Source organism: Anguilla rostrata, chromosome 12, assembly GCF_018555375.3.
Source record: "Anguilla rostrata isolate EN2019 chromosome 12, ASM1855537v3, whole genome shotgun sequence".
NCBI classification, from domain to species: Eukaryota; Metazoa; Chordata; class Actinopteri; order Anguilliformes; family Anguillidae; genus Anguilla; species Anguilla rostrata.
In genome coordinates this window covers 29,156,208-29,176,511 of record NC_057944.1, presented here as the reverse complement: position 1 = coordinate 29,176,511, position 20,304 = coordinate 29,156,208, and the positions used below count along the sequence as shown (strand labels likewise).

The following is a 20,304-nucleotide window of genomic DNA, read 5'->3' as shown; positions in this document are numbered from 1 at the left end:
AAGATTGAGGGTGGGATTAACCTCATCTGTGCACTTCTGACAAATCTGACTCGCACGAGAGAGAGAAATAAGAGAAGAAGTGAGGTGAGAGAGAGAGAGAGAAGAGAAGAGAAGATGAGAGGAGAGAGGAAAGATGAGAGAGGAGAGATGAGAGATTCATTGGAGAGCAGAAAGAGACGAGAGAGAGAGAGGAGAGGAGAGAGAGGGAGAGAGGGAGAGAGAGAGAGAGGGAGAGAGAGGAGAGAGAGAGAGAGAGAGAGAGAGAGGAGAGAGAGGAAGAGAGAGAGAGGAGAGAGAGAGAGAGAGAGAGAGAGAGAGAGAGAGAGAGAGAGAGAGAGAGGAGAGAGAGAGAGAGAGGAGAGAGGAGGAGAGAGAGCGAGAGGAGAGAGAGATGAGGAGGAGAGGGGAGAGAAGAGAGAGAGAGAGAGGAGGAGGGAGAGAGAGAGAGAGAGAGAGGAGAGAGAGAGAGAGAGAGAGAGAGAGAGAGAGAGAGAGCTAACAGGAGAGGGGTGGGGTTTAGGAAGCAGGGGGCACAGTTTGTGCTGAGGTATAGTGTTTTTTGTTGGTTGTTTTTTTGCACCACTTCTCTGGGTTTCTCTGTCGTTTCGTGTTAAAATGGAGGGATGAGGAGGGGAATTGAAAGAAAAGTCTGCTGTTAGTCCGGGGCTAAAAGCGCAGGCCACAGAGGAAGAAAAAAAAGAAAATCAGAGTGAGAACGAATCCCTGCGTTTTAGCGTGTGGACGGGATCCGTTAAAAATGGTACCAGTGCTCTCCTTCCACTTCAACAGAAGTCCCTCGCTTCATAGTGTTTCCTAAATGCGCTTTGATTCTAAAATGAAAACAATGATTTATTTATTTTTATTTATTTTTTGCATTTCCTTTCAAAGGCCAGGGCAAGAGAGGTTTAAACTTTTTTTTCCCATCAGGCTTTGCTGAGTGACACCACGCACCGTCTGGTGCTGTCCATTCAGCTTCCTGTTTGGTTCTCCTCTTCTCTCTGGACGCTGCTTAAGGCCCACGTCCCTCCTGAAAAAGGGCACCTAACAACGGCCTTTTGCCTTCAGCTCTTCCTTTACCTGAAATCCCAAAAATCAGCACCCGTTCCCATTTAAGGGCATTACAGGCAGACCCTTAAATGTGAATTGTAAAAAAAAAAAAATTGGACCGTTGTTTGATTTCCACTAAGTTTCTCTGACACTCCCAGTGAAGTGCATCGTTGCCGTAGGGACAGCAGGGAAGGGACAACAAGCTGATAGGAAGAGAGAGGCGAGGGGCCAAAGCCCTGCCCCTGGTCCTCTCTGGCGCAGGACCCAAATCAAACCCGGCCCCCCGGGCCCCCTCCTGCCCCTCTCCCGTCCCTCCCCCAGAGCCGAGCTGAAATCAAACGTAGGCGGATTCGCTGGACTGGGTCCTGCCCAGGTTGGGGGCGTGTGACAGGTGCGAGACGTCCTTCTTGCGCACCTCGCAGATGGATTTCCGCCGCGCCTGCACCCCCCGGATGGCGGTCTTGATCTTGCGCCAGCCGAGGTGGTTGAGCTCGGCCAGGTTGAGCACCACGCAGATCCCGCTGACCGCGAACATGAAGACCAGGAACACGGTCTTCTCGGTGGGCCGCGACACGTAGCACTCCACCTCCTTGACGCAGGGGTAGCGGTCGCACTCGAAGATGCTGGGCACGTTGAAGCCGTACAGGAAGTACTGGCCGGCCAGGAAGCCGATCTCCAGCGCGTTGCGGAAGACCACCTGGATGATGTAGAAGCGGGAGATGCCCTCCTGGCGCCGCACCTTGGAGCTCTTGGAGTGCGTGAGCCCGCGCGGCGCGTTGGGGATCTCCTTCACCTCCAGGCATTCGGGCTCCTCCTTGCCCCCGCCGTCGGGGCTCTGCACCAGGATGCCGTTGATGTTGCGCAGCTTGCGCGTCGCGTCGCCGCGCCCGTAGTCCTTCTCCAGCAGCGGGTACAGGAAGGAGTAGCGGCGGTCGCGCTGCTTGGCGGACTGGTGCACGGAGTAGGTGATGAAGCACAGGCTGGGCGTGCACACCAGGATGATCTGGAAGACCCAGTAGCGGATGTGGGAGATGGGGAAGGCCTTGTCGTAGCAGGCCTGGTTGCAGCCGGGCTGCATGGTGTTACAGATGAACATGGTCTGCTCGTCCTCGTACACCGTCTCGCCCACGATGGCCACGATCAGGATGCGGAAGATCACCACCACCGTCAGCAGGATCCTGGAGGCCGGGGCGGGGGGGGGGCAGGGTCGGGTGGAACGGAGGTCAGGGAGCCGGTAGATGGGATGGGGTGTAAAGATGCGGTAGAGGAGGGAGAGTGGAGGGAGGAGGAGAGAAGAAAGAGAAAAACATCATATTTTGGTTTTTGCACAATTTATAAAATACAGAGTTGGGCATTGAGGATGTGTGTAAATGCAGTGGTACATAACCACTGAATTACACCTCATGTACACAACTGAAATGGTTTTTATACAATGTGTATGCAACTACTGAATTACACTTTGTGTACGCAACCACTGAATTAAAACTTGTGTACACAGCTAATGAACTACACCCACCTTGTGTACAAAACCACTGAGGTGTTTATAAAATGTATGAATGTGCCAAGGGAATTAGCTATTCAAGTGTTTTTTTCAAGCCACTTCAAACATGGAGAAGAATTACAACTAAAAATAGAAATGCCATAAGTGTTTTTGAAAAGTAGCTCCTTTTTATCTATTTTTGTCATCTTTTAATTCCATCCGCCCACTTGACGTGGAAAGCCATCCACTCAATCGATGCTAAGGTTATTTTTTCTATAATCAAGTTTCTGACTTCCTCCCCCTTTCTTCTTCTCCATGGCAACAGATGAGAGTGCATGCCCTGTCAGTGTGCCTGTGTGCATGTGTGAATGTGTGTGTGTGTGTGTGTGTGTGTGTGTGAATGTGTGTGTGTGTGTGTGTGTGTGTGTGTGTGTGTGTGTGTGTGTTAAAGCATATGTGTCAGTGAATGTGTGTGTGTGTGCACGTGTGTACATATGCGTATGTGTGTGTGTGTATGTTAAAGCATATGTGTCAGTGTGTGTGTGTGTGTGTATGTTAAAGCATATGTGTTAGTGTGTGTGTGTGTGTATGTTACAGCATATTTGACAGTGTGTGTGTATGCGAGTGCTACAGTAAGAGTATATGATGTGTATATATATGGTGCTCTATTGATAGCTGTGGAAGTAGTGCTGTGGGCGGGTGGGGGCAGGGTGCTGGTGGAGGAGGACTGCACACTGGTCTGCACTGTTAGATTATTCAGGCTACATGTACAGTGAAGAGAGCAGCTGAGTTAACCCAGCTGCACTGTGGCTGAGGGCTGCCCTGTGACTCAGACTGGCTCTTAGGCCTCTGAGGGATGCATTCTGGGATGCCTGTCTGGAGAGAGGCAGAGAGGAACCTACTATGCCCCCGTCCCATCCAGTCCTGAGTTCAACCCTCCCTGCCTACTGCCCTCATTCATTTTTAAACAAGAGACTCCGGCACAGTATGTCTCAGAAGGGCACACATACACACACACACACATGCACACACACACACACACGCACACACACACACACGCTCAACAAACATCACACACACACATGCACACACACACACACACATGCACACACATGCACACACACACGCACACACACACATACACACACATGCACACACACGCACACACACGCACACACACACACACACACACACCCCATGTGGGTTTGAACCCCCTGCCACAGCACCTTCTGAGCAGTGATCCTTTCTCTCTATTTATTTCTACCTGTCTGAATAAAGCAAACAGATATGAAAGAGGACAGACTGTCCACTCTCCTTATGAGAAAAAATCAGTCTTCTTAATCTTGTGCAAACCTCACATGAATGAGTTATCGAAAGGCTCCAAGCAAAATAATAGTTCAATCATTTCTTTAGATTACAAAGTGGATTAAACCTTTGAATTAGATTGGCATTAAATCATCCATTTGCTACAGTGCATTCTTATGCGAATTAAAAAGATATTTTATGGTTTCAACTTGGACGGCAATATATGACGACAATAATATTTGGATCTCACCATTACTGTTTGTTATAACACTGCAATCTCTCGTTTTTTGGATGATGCATACCGTGAAACAAATGTCACTACAAAAGGTGCAACACTAAATTAAATTAGATTGGATCTGATTCTAGCTGATGGAATCCACCAATTGGAATGGCTTTATCTGTGTGCAGCTGCTGGGTCAAAGGTCACCATTAATCTGAGTGAAGGTCAGTGCCAATTCCCATAAACCTCAAATCCCCTGTGCTTATTGGGCCAAAAAAATGCTTTATGAATAACATATCGCTAAATTCCCCGCCCACCAATACCAGCACTTGGTAGAAAAAGTATGCGACCAAAGCACTGTTGATTCAGCTCTGTTAATTCACGTGTTGGGATAACCATTGCGTGGAATTGCATTAAAGATGTTGTAGAAATGAGGTGTTGGTGTGAAAGGCTTTAATCTGTGAAAGCGGAAAATGTAATATTACTCTGAAAGAGGAATTTGTTCCAGGGATATAAAAACGCACAGAACATGCAGTAGAGAGATTTTCCTTAAATTAAAAAAAAAATGCCGATGTACAAAACTACGAGAAAAGAAAATCTCATCAAAAAGAATGAATTATATAACGGTGTCCACACACAGACCCACCACCTTAATCTGCACTGGGGCGATGGAGCGATTCTTGCATTAGTAGTTTTTTTAAATCTAAAGCTATTCGGTGGCATTATCTGTGCCCGCACTCCCAACCATTTCTTTCTGTCTCTCTCTCTCTCTTTCAGTCTTTCAACATTTCTCTTTTATCCCCCAGCTCAAACCCTCTACCTCCCTGACCTCTCTCTCTCTCTCTCTCTCTCTCTCTCTCCCTCTCTCCCTTCTCCCTCTCCGCCTGGCAGCGCAACAGCATGAAGTCCAAATAAAGAGATTACATTTTTGTACGGGTTTTGCCACAACCTGCACACAGGGAGAACATGTTCAACATGAAATAAATCACTTTTGAGAATTGAATGAAATGCCACAGATGCTAACTGAGAATCTCCACCTGACGGCCTGTGCGTGAACACAAGCGGGCTGTGCTTGCTTCCCACAAATTTTGTGGAAAATGTCCAACCGGCAGAAGACACCAGTAATTAAGATTTTGTGGATTTGTTGACAGAGCTCTTAGTGGCTTGAGAATGAATGTGCCAGATTTATTTTCAATGTTATTTTCATCATCAGATAACAGTCAGTGGGAGTCTGCAGCATCTTTAAATTGCAGGGGGACATACCCTCATTTCACTGATGTGAAGTGTAACATAACAATAATTTACTGCCCACAGTTAAATATCTATTAAAACCACATAAATGCTAGTCACAATAAAGCATCACTTTGTTTCCACCAGTTGCACTGCGATTAATGTCACTGTTTATGCTCAGCACATAATGGCTGTATCAATAATTCATGGGTGCTATTCTGTAACCACCCCCCTTTAAGGCAAAGTGTCAATCGAAAGAGACTTTGTGTGTCTCTTAACAATCTGTTCCTGGACCCTCCCCCCCCCCCCCCCCATGCACACACACGCAAACACACACACCTCCTGCCGTACTCTGTTTCCCTCACACCCATCTCCCACTGCCAGTTACCATGGCAACCGCATCCTTAAGCATCCCCACACAGTGGTTCAGAGAGTGGGGGAAGGAGAGAGAGAAAAAGAGAGAGAGGGGGGGAAGGAGGGAGGGAGGAAAGGAGAGAGTGAAGAAGGGAGAAAAAAGGGGGGTATTTATGGATGATATTTATGAGGTCTTATTGTGGGCTTTTGAAGTGTGACCATATAAACACGAGGAAACCTCCACACCACACTACTAGATATCTACATGCATGGACATAGGACACAAGGCAGAGTCGGGTACCAGCAGCCTCTGTGTTTTTTAGTCATAATCTGCAAAGCCAGCACAGTCACTAAGCCTGGTCTGCACTGGCCTGTGCTTGGATGAGCAGCCTCAAAGGACAGACAGGTCCCAGTGCCTTGTGATGTAAACTGAGGCATCTATCTGACAACACATTAAAGCGAGTGTCTGCTTCCCTGTGGTATTTAAAAATCCATTGGCACTCATTAAAAAGTATATGCGTGCTACCGCAGGGTACTGTTGTGGAATCCCAGGCTCGCTCTCTTAGCCTGTTGCATGCCTAATCGTCTCCATGGCTGGGACGCCCATGCAGAGTTACTCTCTTGTGGGTAGAGAATGTCGAAAACACTGAAGTGGCTGCTGGTTCATTAATATGGGACACACACACATGCGCGCACACACATGCACACACGCAGACACACACACATGCACGCACACACATGCACACACGCAGACACACACACATGCACGCACACACACACAGAAACGCACACACACACACACATGCACACACACACACGCACACACACACACACAGAAACGCACACACACACACATGCAGACACACACACACATACGCGCACACACACGCACACTCCGCAGACACACACACATGCGCGCACACACACAGAAACGCACACACACATGCACACACATGCACGCACACACACACACCCACGGCTCTTTCTTTCTCGCCTCCCTGTCTGTGTTTCCTGGCCCTCATGTCTGAGATGGGTTTGCGTCGTGCGGCCCTCTCTCCCAGTGCTGTCCGTCTCGCGATGAGGACCCATTATCTGTGACATCGCTCTCTGTTTCTCCAGGGAGGGGAAGAGACCTGGCTCCCCAGCAGGGGCTGTACAGATAATGGTACCGACTCGTGATCCACATGCCCCCCCCCCCCCCCACCCCCCCTCAGGCCATCCTGTCTCTGTTTCTCCTGAGCTGGGCCCAGTCTCACTGGGAGGTAATGGTTTTGACCTAAAAGCTGTGGGGGGGGGGGGGCGGATTAGACACAGCGATGGCAGGAGGTGGTGGGGGCCATTTTGAGGCTACCTTCTCTGTGCTCTCCTGTGGCAGGACTCTCGGCAAATCTACATGTCTGCCTAGTTACAGTCCTGTGTGTGTATGTGTGTGTGTGTGTGTGTGTGTGGTATTAGACAACACACATCAACGTCGTCTTTTCTCTGCCTTACGTAAGACACAAAACTGAAAGTGCCTCTATCCCATTTGCATTCTCACCTTGTTGACCTGACATCGATGCGTGTTCTTACTGGGGAACTTAAACCTGTTAACTCTCCCAGCTGACTTGCAGACTGCAAACACTGTACGTGCTAATGCTGTCCAGGTGCTTAAGAGGATGAATATATGCATAGTTTAAGGCTAAAAAGTTGAAGCTATGTTATGTTGGCTATGTTAGCTGTCTGTCCAGCCCGTAAACGCAGCTGAACTGTGCGTAGATGCGCTGTACAGGGCTTTGGGGCTTTTGGTGGGGATGGCCGGGAAACGAGCAGGGAAATGAGCAGGAAAGAGGCATAATCCAGATTAATTCAGATTTTCTGGGCAATCCCAGGGCCAGTGGAGTCTGCCAAAACTGCAGTGAAAAATCCTGAAAAAGGACAGAGGGCCACATGGGGGAAGAGCTCTGACATTCCTCTTATACCCCGACACAAGTATGGCTCTGCGTATTCGCACACTTATCTTCCAGTACAACAAATGCACTCTCTTTCTTTCTCTTTCTTTTTCTCTCTACCTCTCTCTCTCTCACACACACACACAAACACTCTCTCACGCTCCCTCTCGCACACACACGCACTCTCTCTCTTGTATACATGTACACACACACACAGACACACACACAAACATTGTCACACACCCAGACTCACACTCTGTCTCTTATATATGCACACACACCCACACTAACAGACACACACATGCACACGCAGACACACACAGACACACACACATGCTGATTCACTCACAGCCATTTAGTAATTGATCCCCTTTATCATAATCCACCATTTCCATCGCCATGGTTGTAAAATACTAAAGAACTGCATGAATGCTCAACAAAGGCTTCATGTCTCACTATAATTTGAGGTCAGTTTCCATAAATTGCGTTGTTAATTTTATTACATGTATGCTAGCCATTTTTTGAGCACTTTTCTGTGTGTGTATATATCAGTGTGTCTGTATGTGAGCTCCTGTGCTTTATTGCATGCACATACTATACATAGTATAAATTCTGGAAGCATGCAATGCCAGGATTTTGGTTTGTATGTCTCTGGTGTTCCAGTATTGATATCTGCCACTTCAGTCTCCAGACCGGTCCACTGGCCCTGCTTGTCTGAGCAGGTTTCCTGTGGAAATCATAGTCGTGGAAACAGACCTATTCCTCTCTCTGGATCATCGGGCACACACATACGTACGTGTGTGAGTGTGTGTCCCATAAGGGTGAATTGATTTTTACGCAATATGTGTTTGGCAGCAGGTGTGTACGTAAATTGGAAAACCATGCTGTGCGTGTGTGTGTGTGTGTGTGTGCACTTCTGGAATAAACTGTGTCTCTGTGTGTGTAATACTGCGCCATCATATCATGGCACACGGTCATAATAATATTCTCATGGTACATTGAGGACATGAGTGCTTCAATACTGAGTGGAACAGTGAAAATGTGATATGCTATATAATTAGTATATTTTCCAAGGTGCTACAATGTACGCATTCATTTTCACAGTATATATATATATATATATATATATATATATATATATATATATATATATATATATATGATCTGACTGTGGATTGTTGAGTGTCTTGAGGATTGTGTGTAGGTGTAAGAACATGCGTGTGTCCTTCCTTGGTGACTAATCTCATTACTAGATTACAGATGATTGGCTGGTTTGGTGGCTGATGGTTGCTGCACCCATTAAACCCAATCAGAAACTGTATACACATGCTCACATACACGTGCACAGCACGCTCAGAAACTGTAGATAGACACGCAGAAACCAGTCATGTGCACCTGCCTCACCTCAGAGCTATAGCTATACACGCATGCACTGAGACCACACACACACACACGCACAGACTCACACACACACACACATACACACACACACACATGCACCTCACCTAAAGTTCATACAAGGACACAGAATGACATGTGCTTGTTTGTCTAGCGGCATGTTCAGTGGATTGAAAAGATCCCATTTCCAAATGCGTGAGAGCACAGAGTGGTCCCCTATACAACAATACAACAGCAGATGCACAGGTATCACATAGTAAGTGAAGCATACATGCATATGTTAGCCCATTGGTTCCCAACCCTGTTCCTGGAGATCTACCATCCAGTAGGGGTTCATTTCAACCCTAATTTGGCGCACCAGATTCTACTGATTAGCAACTCAACCTGAAGCTGTTGAATGAGGTGTGCTTTGTTAGGGTTGGAGTGAAAACCTACAGGATGGTAGATCTCCAGTAACAGGGTTGGGAACCACTGTGTTAGCCAACCTTCATCTGCTCTATGCTAAGAGTGCAGGTCGTACAGGGATTTGGGCCTGAAAAAACTCAGTTATACTTATATAACTGAAGTGGTGTTCTAATACTACCGCTTATGTTTCTGCTCCTACTTCTAGTACTTCTTTGTGGCTTGTCATGGGAGCAATATGCATATATATATATATATATATATATATATGCATATTGCATATACACCTGCTGATCTGGGAAGCTGATAGCCAGGTCTGGCACTGTTGCTCGAAAAACTCATATGATGTGGATTAGCATTGTGAGTCCCACTGGACAAGACCATCTGCTAAACACACGTTAATGTAATGTACCATCACCACAACAACATCTACCGTGAATACGCAGAGGCTCATTTTACAGTGCATCCGTTCTTCCAGGATTACGTAAATGCAGCAGTCCTGTATGGGGCGCTGGGGACTTCAGGCACGGCTAAAAGTCTCTCGGTGGTGGCTGTGCACCATCCAGCTGCGGTTGTCACTGTTTTTTGCGAGAAACACGGCTGATACGTGACTGCTACTTCCACGGCTGCTGCACGCCTGACACCATCCTCGTGTTCATCCCATTCATGTAACACATCGTGGTTCCCAACCCTGTTCCTAGAGATATACCATTCCGTAGGCTTTTCATTTCAACCCTAATTTGGCACACCTGATTCTGCTAATTAGCAGCTCAATATCGGTGCGTCATTTATTCAGTCTCTGTGCATCTCGCTGTGGTGAGGCCTGTTATCTGCTGTGGCCCTTCGGACAGGGGCTCCAGGAGGGGCCCGGGGCCCCGCGTTTCTGGAGACGAGCGCAGCCTGCGGCCACAGGGCAAGGATTCGAAATACATTCTCTCTTCTTCTCCATCTCTCTCTCTCCCCCCTCTCTCCTCCTGCAGAAGGTTACTCTAATGAGGTCCTTTTTCATTGTATCTATGGCTACCGCTCATTAGCATGCCACTGCAGATATGGTCGCACCCGTGTGTTATGGTAGGGAGTGAGCAGGAGGGTGTGCCTCGTGTTATGGTAGGGGGTGTTTCCACGTGCGTGCCTGACTGCCCTCTCCTGTATATGGTGAGGTTGTGCTCCTGATGCCAAATACAAGGTTCCTGCCATGCTGTTACCATGATTCATTTGGTTTTATTTGTGATACTACAGGTTTGTCAAGAATGTGTGTTTTTTGCTATTCCAATTTCTTCTCCATTCTACCTCCTTCTCAACCACTTCTTGCTCTCTCTCTCTCTCTCTCTCTCTCTCCCCCTCTCTCCCTCTCTGACCCTCACTCTCACACAACCCCAGGCTCACAGGCTGATTGTATCTCAGACAGCTTGGTTGCAGCATCTCCGCTGGGGGAAAAGGAAGCAGCGACACGTTTGCATGCCCCTCCCACCAGCAGGTATTCCAGCTGCGCAGCCCACTGCATGCACTCACTCTGCACTGTTACAGGCACTGAGACAGCTGGGAGAGAGAGAGCGTGATACTCAGCCACTCCAGCAGGTGTGTGTGTGTGTGTGTGTGTGTGTTCTTGTGCCTGTGTGTGTGCCTGTGTGTGTGTGTGCTTGTGCCTGTGTGTGTGTGTAATGCTGAAAGGAGATAGGTAGACTCAGAGGAAGGAGGGGAGAGAGAAAGAAGAAGGGGACAGAGAAAGATGATGGGGAACAGGAGGAGGTAAACAGACAGTGTGGGAGAGAGAGGTTACAGAAAAGAGGGAAGGAAGGATGGAAACCTACCAGGAGAGAATTTATGTGGGGTGGGATACTTCAGGTGAAACTGCTGAGAGATAGATAGACAGAAAGAGAGAGGGAGATAGAGAGAGAGTGAAGAGAGAAAGGGAGACTGAGAGACTGAGATGGTATGAGAGTGTAAGAATAAGAGAGAGAAAGAGAAAAAAGGGAGTAGAAATTAGACAGAGAAATGAATAGAGGTGTAAGAGAGATGTGGCTGTGACATCACTGAGTCACACTCACAGAGGGTGTTATTCTCACCATCTCTCTGAGGTAGCAGACGTGCCGAACATGCGTGTGTGAGTGTCACCTCAATACATGCCAAAATTAGCCCATAACTACCTTCCCCCTCCCAAAATTAACAATTCATTCAATTAAAACCCCTTTTTTAGTTTCAGGTTCTAATCGGTGAATAAATTAACGTTCCAACACATGGCGCGTGCCCTGTGATGTCTTCACCATCTTTAAATTTTTATCAAACCTGGCACCGAATGGGAGAGATAAGTTGCAACACAAAGGCTTCCACGGTGCTGTAAGGTCACAAATCCGTTACTAAGATACATTCGCTAGGGTTAGCAAGCCTAGCCCCATGCTAATTTGGTTCCTTTATAACCCGTTTATGCCATCTGCCCCTTTGTGGCTCTGCATTCACTTCCGGGTCACACTGTCCAAAATCTGTTGTTGTGTTGGGAGCCATTTTGTCCCTGCCTCACCTCAGGCTCCTCTGGTGAATGATGTAAATTTAGGCTTCCGGGTGCTTTCAGGAGCTAGCTGAGCGTGAAGCAGCCGCACGCTCTTCTGTTTATGTTTTTGTTCATGATTTCTCTCTGATTTAAATATAAACAATAACAGCCTTCTTTCTGGTCTGTGACACAGAGGGAATCACATTGGAAATGTTGGGCATTACAGAACAATAGGAGCTGAAGACCAGAACATGGGATTCTCTGACCAGTCCTGGACTCCATCTCCCATCAGCCCCTTGTGCTGCAACATTCTTTTGCCTAGCGCACCGCAGAGGTGGCTCGGTAAGTGAAAGCTCTCAGCCCAACATCGGGGCCTCTCCATTGTTGTTCTGACTCCTTCCCCCTCCCAGCACAAATCTACGTCTCCGCCTTCGCCTCCGCCTCCTCCCCTCCCCTTCGGCAGTGACCCTGACGTTCTCACTCATTCTCATCACAAAGTGGATTTGCTCTTAAAGTTTATTTTCGCGTGCCCTTAAGGGACCCCAGAGAAAACGACATTTAACAGCCGAGGGGGGTTTTTTATGCGTTTTCTTTTTTATCCTCTCAAGAGAAAATGGCTGATTTGAGAACTGCACCTTTCTGTAAGGGCATCTTCCTGTCTTAGATCACATCACACCCCCGTTGCCTCCGCTGCCATCACTCTTGGTGAGTGCCGCTAACTTAGCAATATTGCGCCTCCTTCCCTCCTTTCTTCTGTAACTGGTTTATATGAAATGGACCCTTGTGACATTTCATTTGGTAGAGAGTGTGTTATATCAAATAAAATTTGATTGATGGGCTTGTTCGATGACTGGGACTCGAAGGGGTTGGACGTGTGCAAACAACTATGTTTGGAACCTAGTGCATACCCTCTACGGAAGGAGAGAGAAATTCCACGATATGCCCCAAATTTAGCTTGCACCGCCACAGGCTCAGGGTCCGACACGGCACTGTGAGAGGGGGTGTCCAAACCTCCCCCCCTCACCCCCCCAGTCTTTAGTGTCCGCCAGCACAGCAGAGGACCCATGAGGTCTAATTTTATCCTGGTTTAATTTGGATTGTGCGGGGGGGGGATGGAGAGTGGCACTAAGGTGGAGAAGTGAGTGTACAGGAGAGAGATGACATGTGCATACACACACACAAACACACACACAGACACACACACACTTGGACGCACCCGCATACACACACATCCACATGAACATGCATACAGGCACACATGCATACATGCACTCACATACACACACAAAACACATACAAAAATATACACATGCACATCCGCAAAAGCACACATAAACCCAACTGCAGTCTACAGGTAAACTACAAAGGAAAATGGATGCACTGTACCACAGCAACACCATCTGGGCATACAAAGCCTGTCACCACGGTGATAGTTTCCGAGCATTCCACCACAACATTGGTTTTTTGTCAGTGTAAATAATGCATTTCAGTAGCCATCAAGCCAAGCGCTGCTCAGTATCACTTGGGCTCTGCATTATTTATTTATTTATTTATTTATTTTTTTGTATTAATTCTGTGATAGACATGTAAACACTCCTCCCCCTCATGCACATTTGAGTCAACAGACATAAAGCTATCAATCAGGAACACAAGGTCTAATTGCTAGAAACTGTTTACCACATCCACACTGCCAGCTGACAGTTAGTCAGAACACGCTGGAGCGTTTCCATCAGCGCCCGCACGCTAGCACGCGCACACGCATGTTCGGGCTTCTCTGCCCGTGATGAGAGTGTCTGTTTAAAAGGCCCCTCATACCTGTAAACGCACACAGTAAACTGACACGTACGCTCCTGTCAGCAGAACGGTCCCGCCTCCCCAAAGCGCATCGGCACTCACGCACACGCCCCCCACTAGAAACGATCAACGCAGGTCACACTCAAATTTTACCCACTCCTTCCTTCTCAGTAAAGGGAGCCCGTTCCTCTTCACTGGAGAGTTCTGTGAATGAGCTGCCCTTCACACTCACCTAAACGCAGCCTGACCATATTTAGTCCTGTAAGGCACGTATATCTGCACACAGGCATGTGTGACTACTCCCCGTCTCTGCTCTCCCGCTCCTGTGCTTTCAGGTTTAGAGTGGGGCGTGTGTGGGGTAATGAGGGGTCCTGGTTGGCCAAACAGAAATATAGGCACAGCCAGCAGGTAAAGGCTGAAGGCCACTTGTCTACCAGCGTGTGAATAACGCTCTCCGCTGCACGCGGATGGCTGATTCGTTGTGGGTGAATGGGTCCGTGAACGGCCTCAGCAGGGTCATTCATAACCCAGCCTTCTCCCGCACGGCCAGGGCCCTCAGGTGGGAGAGCAGCTGGTTCCCAGCACAGCGTAGGGCTCAGGCCACAACCCCAGAGGGGCGCAGGTTCATATCCCTGTATGGGGAAAACTCCCGTCTGGTTCGTTTTTTTCTTCTTCTATGAATCAGCTGGAGAGCTACAACATACCGCCTCCTGCGTGAGTCTTTGTCTGACATTTCTGTCGGCAGTCTAAACTGTGATTTCAGAACAGGCTTCATTGTTTTGTTTTTTGGTTTTTTTTGTGTGCAAAAACCATGCGCAATCAAATTCATCATTTTGAATGGTTAAATTTACACATAAAGAACCAAATAATTATACTGTTCAATCAAGATTTTTTCTTTTTAATCCTGAAAGCAACAGGACAAAAAGTTCTCTTACTACTCCTCATAATACCAGAGTATTTGCTGTTTGCTCATTTGGGGATAAATCTTTACATGCCTTTATCTCACATCAGCGGAAATATTAAATGCAAGAAAAAAAGGCGCTGCACACAACCTTTATATTTATGGTCCTCCCCTCTTTACTATCTGAGCAACACATGCCTTGTGTGTGCACATAATGCAAAGAAAAAAAGAAAAGCACAGGTAAAATGAAAGGCAATGAAATATCTGTATGAATGAACTCGGCATCCTGTGTCTTCCGTGTATATATAGCACCGTCTGGACCCTCACTGGCTGGTCTATTCATAGAGAGAGAGAAGAGAATACGCAACACTGCCCTTGTATTTGCCAGGCTGTGCTAATCTTAGCGCTGTGTGGTATGTAGCCTTAGGTATGAGCATCTGCTGAGCACACAGACGTCCATTATAATAATGTATTCAGCGGTAGGGAATAAAAGAGCAGCACACACACAGGCACATGATCATGCACACACTCACGCACACACACATAAACCTGCGCACGCAAGCAAGGACATATGCACGCATGCACGCAACCACATACACGTGCACACACACACACACACACACACATACACACTCTCACGCACACAAACACAGTCAAAATCCTTTAACTAGCATGTACAATAACATTCATAACATGTCACAAACAGCACACACTCTCACATATATCCATATACAATGAACACTCATCAGTGTCTGTGCATACACACATGTAAAGGAAGGCTCAAAAATAAAGGACACACAAATGACACACATCATCACAAAACCATAAATGTGCATTTACAACATACAACAGAAAGCTTTTTTTATTTCGCAGGAACACGCTGTTGGAGAAACACACACACACACACACACAAAGCTAGCATACAGACACCAGCTCAGTGTGCATAGAAACTGACGCCCACAAACACACACGTACTGTACTTAACACAGTTACAAACACAGAATAACAGAAAGCACTGCAGCTTTGTGAGAAAACATTTGCACTGTTTGAGCAGCGCAAAATTAATTATTCATAGCAAACAGCCTTTGTAATCCGCGCTCCTTTGCATGAACATTGCTTGCTTTAAAAAAAAAAAATCTGCAGAGAAGCGATGAACTAGAATGAAGTCACAGTAAAATGACCCTGTTCTGTAGCACGCTCAAAGAAACCTCCCCCCCCCCCCGCACCCCCAACATACCCCCCCCCTATCTGCACCCAAAGCAGTCCCACTGTGGGCCATCAGCCGCGCAAAACCAGCCCAATCTTTTTAACCCCTGGGGAGGGGAAATGGGAGAAACATGATTACCCACATCGCATTTTTAATGACATTATTGGTCACATGACTGTCAACCTGACCTTGCATTCCCTAACGGACCTTAATTAATGCAATCAATGTCCTCTTCACAGGACTCAATTAGTCTGTCGGCAGCAGAAACTCCACACGAGAAAAAAAAAAAAACATGTTTTGACTGACAGCCTTTCCTGGGAAATCCTTCAAATTCTCTTTACAGCAAAAGCAGAACAGCCACAGACTGTTAACAGCAGACCCAGCAGACCTACATTTATGGAATTTAGACCGGTTGCATTATTGATTTTGTTTATTAGAATATTTTTTCCTATTGCCACATCCTACATCGAGCCCTGAATTTACTGGCAGAAATGGCTACTCTTATACGACTGTCTGTATTTGGCCATTTCCTTCACTGCAGGGCCATTCTGCTACTGGCCCTTGGGCAAAACCACTGGCCTTTTGACCAACAAGAGAACAATTGACCAGAATAAAAAAGGAAAACATCAAAAATGATGATATGCTTAATAAATAAAAAGTAATGATTATTTAAGTGTAAGTGTATCAGGGGCACCAGAAGGGACCAATGGACTCTCTCAATTTTTTATTTTTAACATCAAGTCTTGCAGCTCAGCGCTGATAAATTCAGTGCTATGAATGTGTTGTTCGTCAGAAGGAATTTTATTATCTGATACACCCTCCACCCCCCAACTCCAAAAACAAAGTCTGTTTTGGCATTTAGACCACCCATTTGTAAATTTAAAAAAGGCAATTGGACTACCTGTTTCTGGTGCCCTTCATACACATACATTTTTTATCTAGTTCAAATGAATAAAGACCTGAATTACTGAGCACAGATAATAATTACAGTAACTGTGTACCTATGATAACTCTATACCTGTGATGTTCAGTTACAGGTAAGGCAACTAGGTGCAGAGTTTCTGTTTCCATAGGCATTTCAGACCCCTCTGAGTTCTTCCATGAACCCAGTTCTGTTTTCAATGCCACTTCAGCCAATAAATGATTTTTTCAAAGATTCTCCAGCCACTGGAGGGACAGGAGTTGGAAACTAGCAATAGCTATAATCTCTGAATGCGGTACATCAGTTGCATCAACTTGTTTGTAACGAGTTGAAGTGGTATTATGTTAACTTGCATTGTCCCTACCAAATAAACTATATGAAATGAATGATCATTTCAATGGCTCTTCAACCAATGAATGATCAGCTTCCATAGCCCTACACAGCATTAGTATCACGGCACTGAAACACTAATTTTCACGGAGGCTGACTGAATGGCTCCTCCAACGAGGTACAAAGCATCTGCTCATAGCAGTTCCCAGGAATATGATTATAACCCTGAAACCCAGGCAATCACAATCAAGAGCTGCTACCCCAGACTGTCATCAACAAAACAAAAATCAACAAACCTCCAAAATCAACAGGGCCTGTAGGTGGCACAAACACATGAACAGGTGTTGACTTAGCCCATGCGCTTTAAAATGACCTCCTTAATCACTTGCTGTGGGCCTCGCCCAAGACTGACAGCATTTATATTCACATTCAGTCATTCAGCAGGTGCTTCAATCCAGAGTGATTTACACAGAAAGGTGAGGCAAATGACATTAATGATACTTAATGTTATAGTTGTATCTAATGGCTGTGATAGAGAGAGAGAGAGAGAGAGAAAAGGAAGGGATGGGGGAGAGACAGGGAGAGATGGAGGGGGTGGCATCACACAAGGTCCTGCTGTCCAAAACAGACAGCTGGAACTGCTCCTGACCAATCACAACAATCCCGCCCCCCGCCCACCTCCTACAACTCTGTTGGCAGTGGCGGCCTTGATCACACACATATGCTCAGCCAGCATTCTGTTGGAAACGCGGGAGGGAACAGACCATAGTCCTCAACCCAGTCAGATTCCATAGTGCCCAACTCCCAGCCTACATCCCACTGCCTCCAGACCAGAGGCTCCATCCTTTCAAAAAGTCAGTAGAGCAGCGATAGGGAATCAGTAGAGTGGTCATAGACAGGTGGTAGGGTGAATACCGGGAGACGGTAAAGTAGTCATAGAGCAGTGGTAGAGTGGAGTGGATTTATAGGGAGGGGGTAGTGTGGTCATAGACAGGTGGTAGGGTGAATACAGTTAGAGGGTAGAGTGGTTATAGAGCAGTGGTAGAGTGGATTTATAGGGAGAGGGTAGAGTGGTAATAGAGCAGTGGTAGAGTGGATTTACAGGGAGAGGGTAGAGTGGTAATAGGGAGACAGTAAGACTGGCAGTAGAGTGGTGGTTGAGTGGCCTTACCGTCCGATCATGGTGGAGTGCTGCTGGACTGCTGCCTCCAGCAGGCGCTCTAGGATGGTCCACTCCCCCATGGCTCAGAGCAGGAGGCATCCACAGACTCCGGAAGCTTTGCGGTGCTCTACCGCTGCTGTCCCCGGTCCACCAGGGCGAGGGAGAGAGAGAGAGAGAGGGAGGGAGCCGGGGTCCTCCCGCACCAGCGGCGCTGTCCGGACCTGCGAGCGCCTCACCGACCGTCCATGGTCCCGCTCGCCCCGAGCGCTCTGCTGCCGTGCTCTCGCCTTTCCGTCTGACACCCAAGCTGCCCTTTCCCTCACCTCTGCGAACGCTCTACCTCTGTCACCGCACGCTCACCCTCTCCCCTCCACGCACGGGCACACGCTCACACGCTCCACCTCCCCCCGGTCCCGCCTCCCCCGCCCCGCCCCCCCGACCCTGCCACGAAACGCGCTCGCTCAGCCCCGAACGCCTCAGCCCCTCTCAGCGGGAGACGCTTTCCCGCCGCTCAGCGCTGCGTTCTGGCGCTCCGTCCGTGCGTCTGCGAGCCCGCTGTCCCCCGTCTTTCCTCGACCGCTCCCCTCCTCCCCCGAAGCTCTGGCGCGCTCTCACCGGCCGATGGCTGTGTCCGCCGGTGGCTTTTCGCCACTCACGACGCGACGTTGCGCTCACTCCCTCTCTGCCCGCCGCCCACGGGCTGCTGACCTCAGGACCCGGCCGGCCTCGTGCGCCCTCGCCTCCGCGCGCGTGCACAGACGTTCGCCGCCCGGCGCGGCGCACATCAGCGGCGGCTCCTCGCGCAGACGCGCACTTACGCACCGCGGCGCTCGCCTCTCGCGTCCCCTCCTCCCGCTCAAATCCGAGCCGGCGTCTCCGTCCACGGGCTCACGCGTGCCGGCAGCGGTGGAGAACGGCGCCTCTCCTCTCCTCCATCCTTTCCCCCCCTTTGCTCTGCTCTCTTTCCTCCCTCTCTCTCTCTCCCTCCGTGTCCCCCCCGTGTGCTGCTCTGGTGCCCTGCCTTCTCCTCCCTCCCCGCGGCTGCCTCTGTTTTTCCCTTCTCTGTCGTGCTCTTTGATTTCCTCCGACTCTCCGCTCTGCTCACGAGCTCTGTCACCCTCTCTGAGCGCGCCACTCTCTCCCCCTCCCTCCCTCCTCTCTCTCTCTCTCTCTCTCTCTAAATGTGGTGGGATCGCTTCCCTGTTTGGTTTCTCCTCTAGTAAGAAGCCCTTCCACTCTGCTGCTCTTCCATTTCACTCTCTCTCTCTCTCCGTCTCTCACTCTTTTTCTCTCTCACTCTCTCTTTTGGTGGTATAGGAAGAAGGGAATCTACTGCTCTCCCTCTGTCTTTCTGCTTGCAGTCATCTGTTTTCTTCCTCTTGGTTGGGGGTCCCAGTGGTGATCTCTTTCTATTGACACCTTCCCATCCACCTGGTCTGCCTCCTTCCCTCTCACACAGGCACCCAGCGCTTGCGTGTGTCAAGAGGATTAGAGCTCTGCTCCTCCCTCTATCTCTCTCTCCTCTTTATCCCCTCCCTCTCATCCTCTCTCTCTCTCTCTCAATCTCTCCCTCTCTCTCCATCTCTCTCTCATTCACCTCTCTCTCTTTCATTCAATCTCTCCCTATCTCTGTCTCTCTCTCTCTCTCCTCCACTGGTCCAGTCCAGATATCTTACAGCCACTGCTCAGTACCTTCTTTCATCTCCTCATGCCTCTGTGCTTTCCTTCTCCCCTCTCCCCCCCCAGCTCTCTTGCCTGTGATTTTGTTAACGGTTTTTTGCGCGACCCGCGCGCAGCCCCCAGTCACACCCGCGCGCCCGTCTCGCGCGGTCGCTCCCGCTCTCGCGCACCATCATTCTCTCGGTCCTCATCGATCACAGGACACGCGTGACCCGCCCCGCGCGAGCCTCACCTCCGCAGGGGGGGACGAGCGGAACGCCGAACAGAGGGACTGCAGATCAAAAGAGAGCGATGGAGAAATAGAAGGGTAGAGAAAAAAGAAAGAAAGTAGAGGGATGTCAAGATGGGGGTAGAGAGGAAGGGAATAAGCTGACTCAGTCAGTCACTCTAAATCTCTGGCTTTTGGCTGCCATTTTCCTCTACCCCCCTCCCTCCCTTCTCTCTCTCTCTCTCCTA

General features: G+C 48.4%; 1 protein-coding gene across 1 annotated transcript; it reads right to left on the bottom strand.

Moving 5' to 3' along the window:
- Window positions 1-462: 462 nt before the first annotated feature.
- LOC135237045 (gap junction delta-2 protein) lies at window positions 463-19,666 on the bottom strand. The gene is made up of 2 exons (XM_064303782.1): window positions 18,178-19,666; window positions 463-2,225 (listed from the first exon to the last, which is right to left on the bottom strand). Exons 1-2 carry the CDS (start codon window positions 18,246-18,248, stop codon window positions 1,382-1,384), a joined length of 915 nt encoding a protein of 304 aa, XP_064159852.1. The 5' UTR covers window positions 18,249-19,666; the 3' UTR covers window positions 463-1,381.
- Between the last annotated feature and the right edge of the window lie 638 nt (window positions 19,667-20,304).

Coding starts and splice junctions, on each gene's coding strand:
- LOC135237045 (XM_064303782.1), bottom strand. CDS start 18,248: ATGGGGGAGTGGACCATCCTAGAGCGCCTGCTGGAGGCAGCAGTCCAG. Junction 2,226..18,177: donor CACTCCACCATGATCGGACG/GTAAGGCCACTC, acceptor CCCGGCCTCCAG/GATCCTGCTGACGGTGGTGG.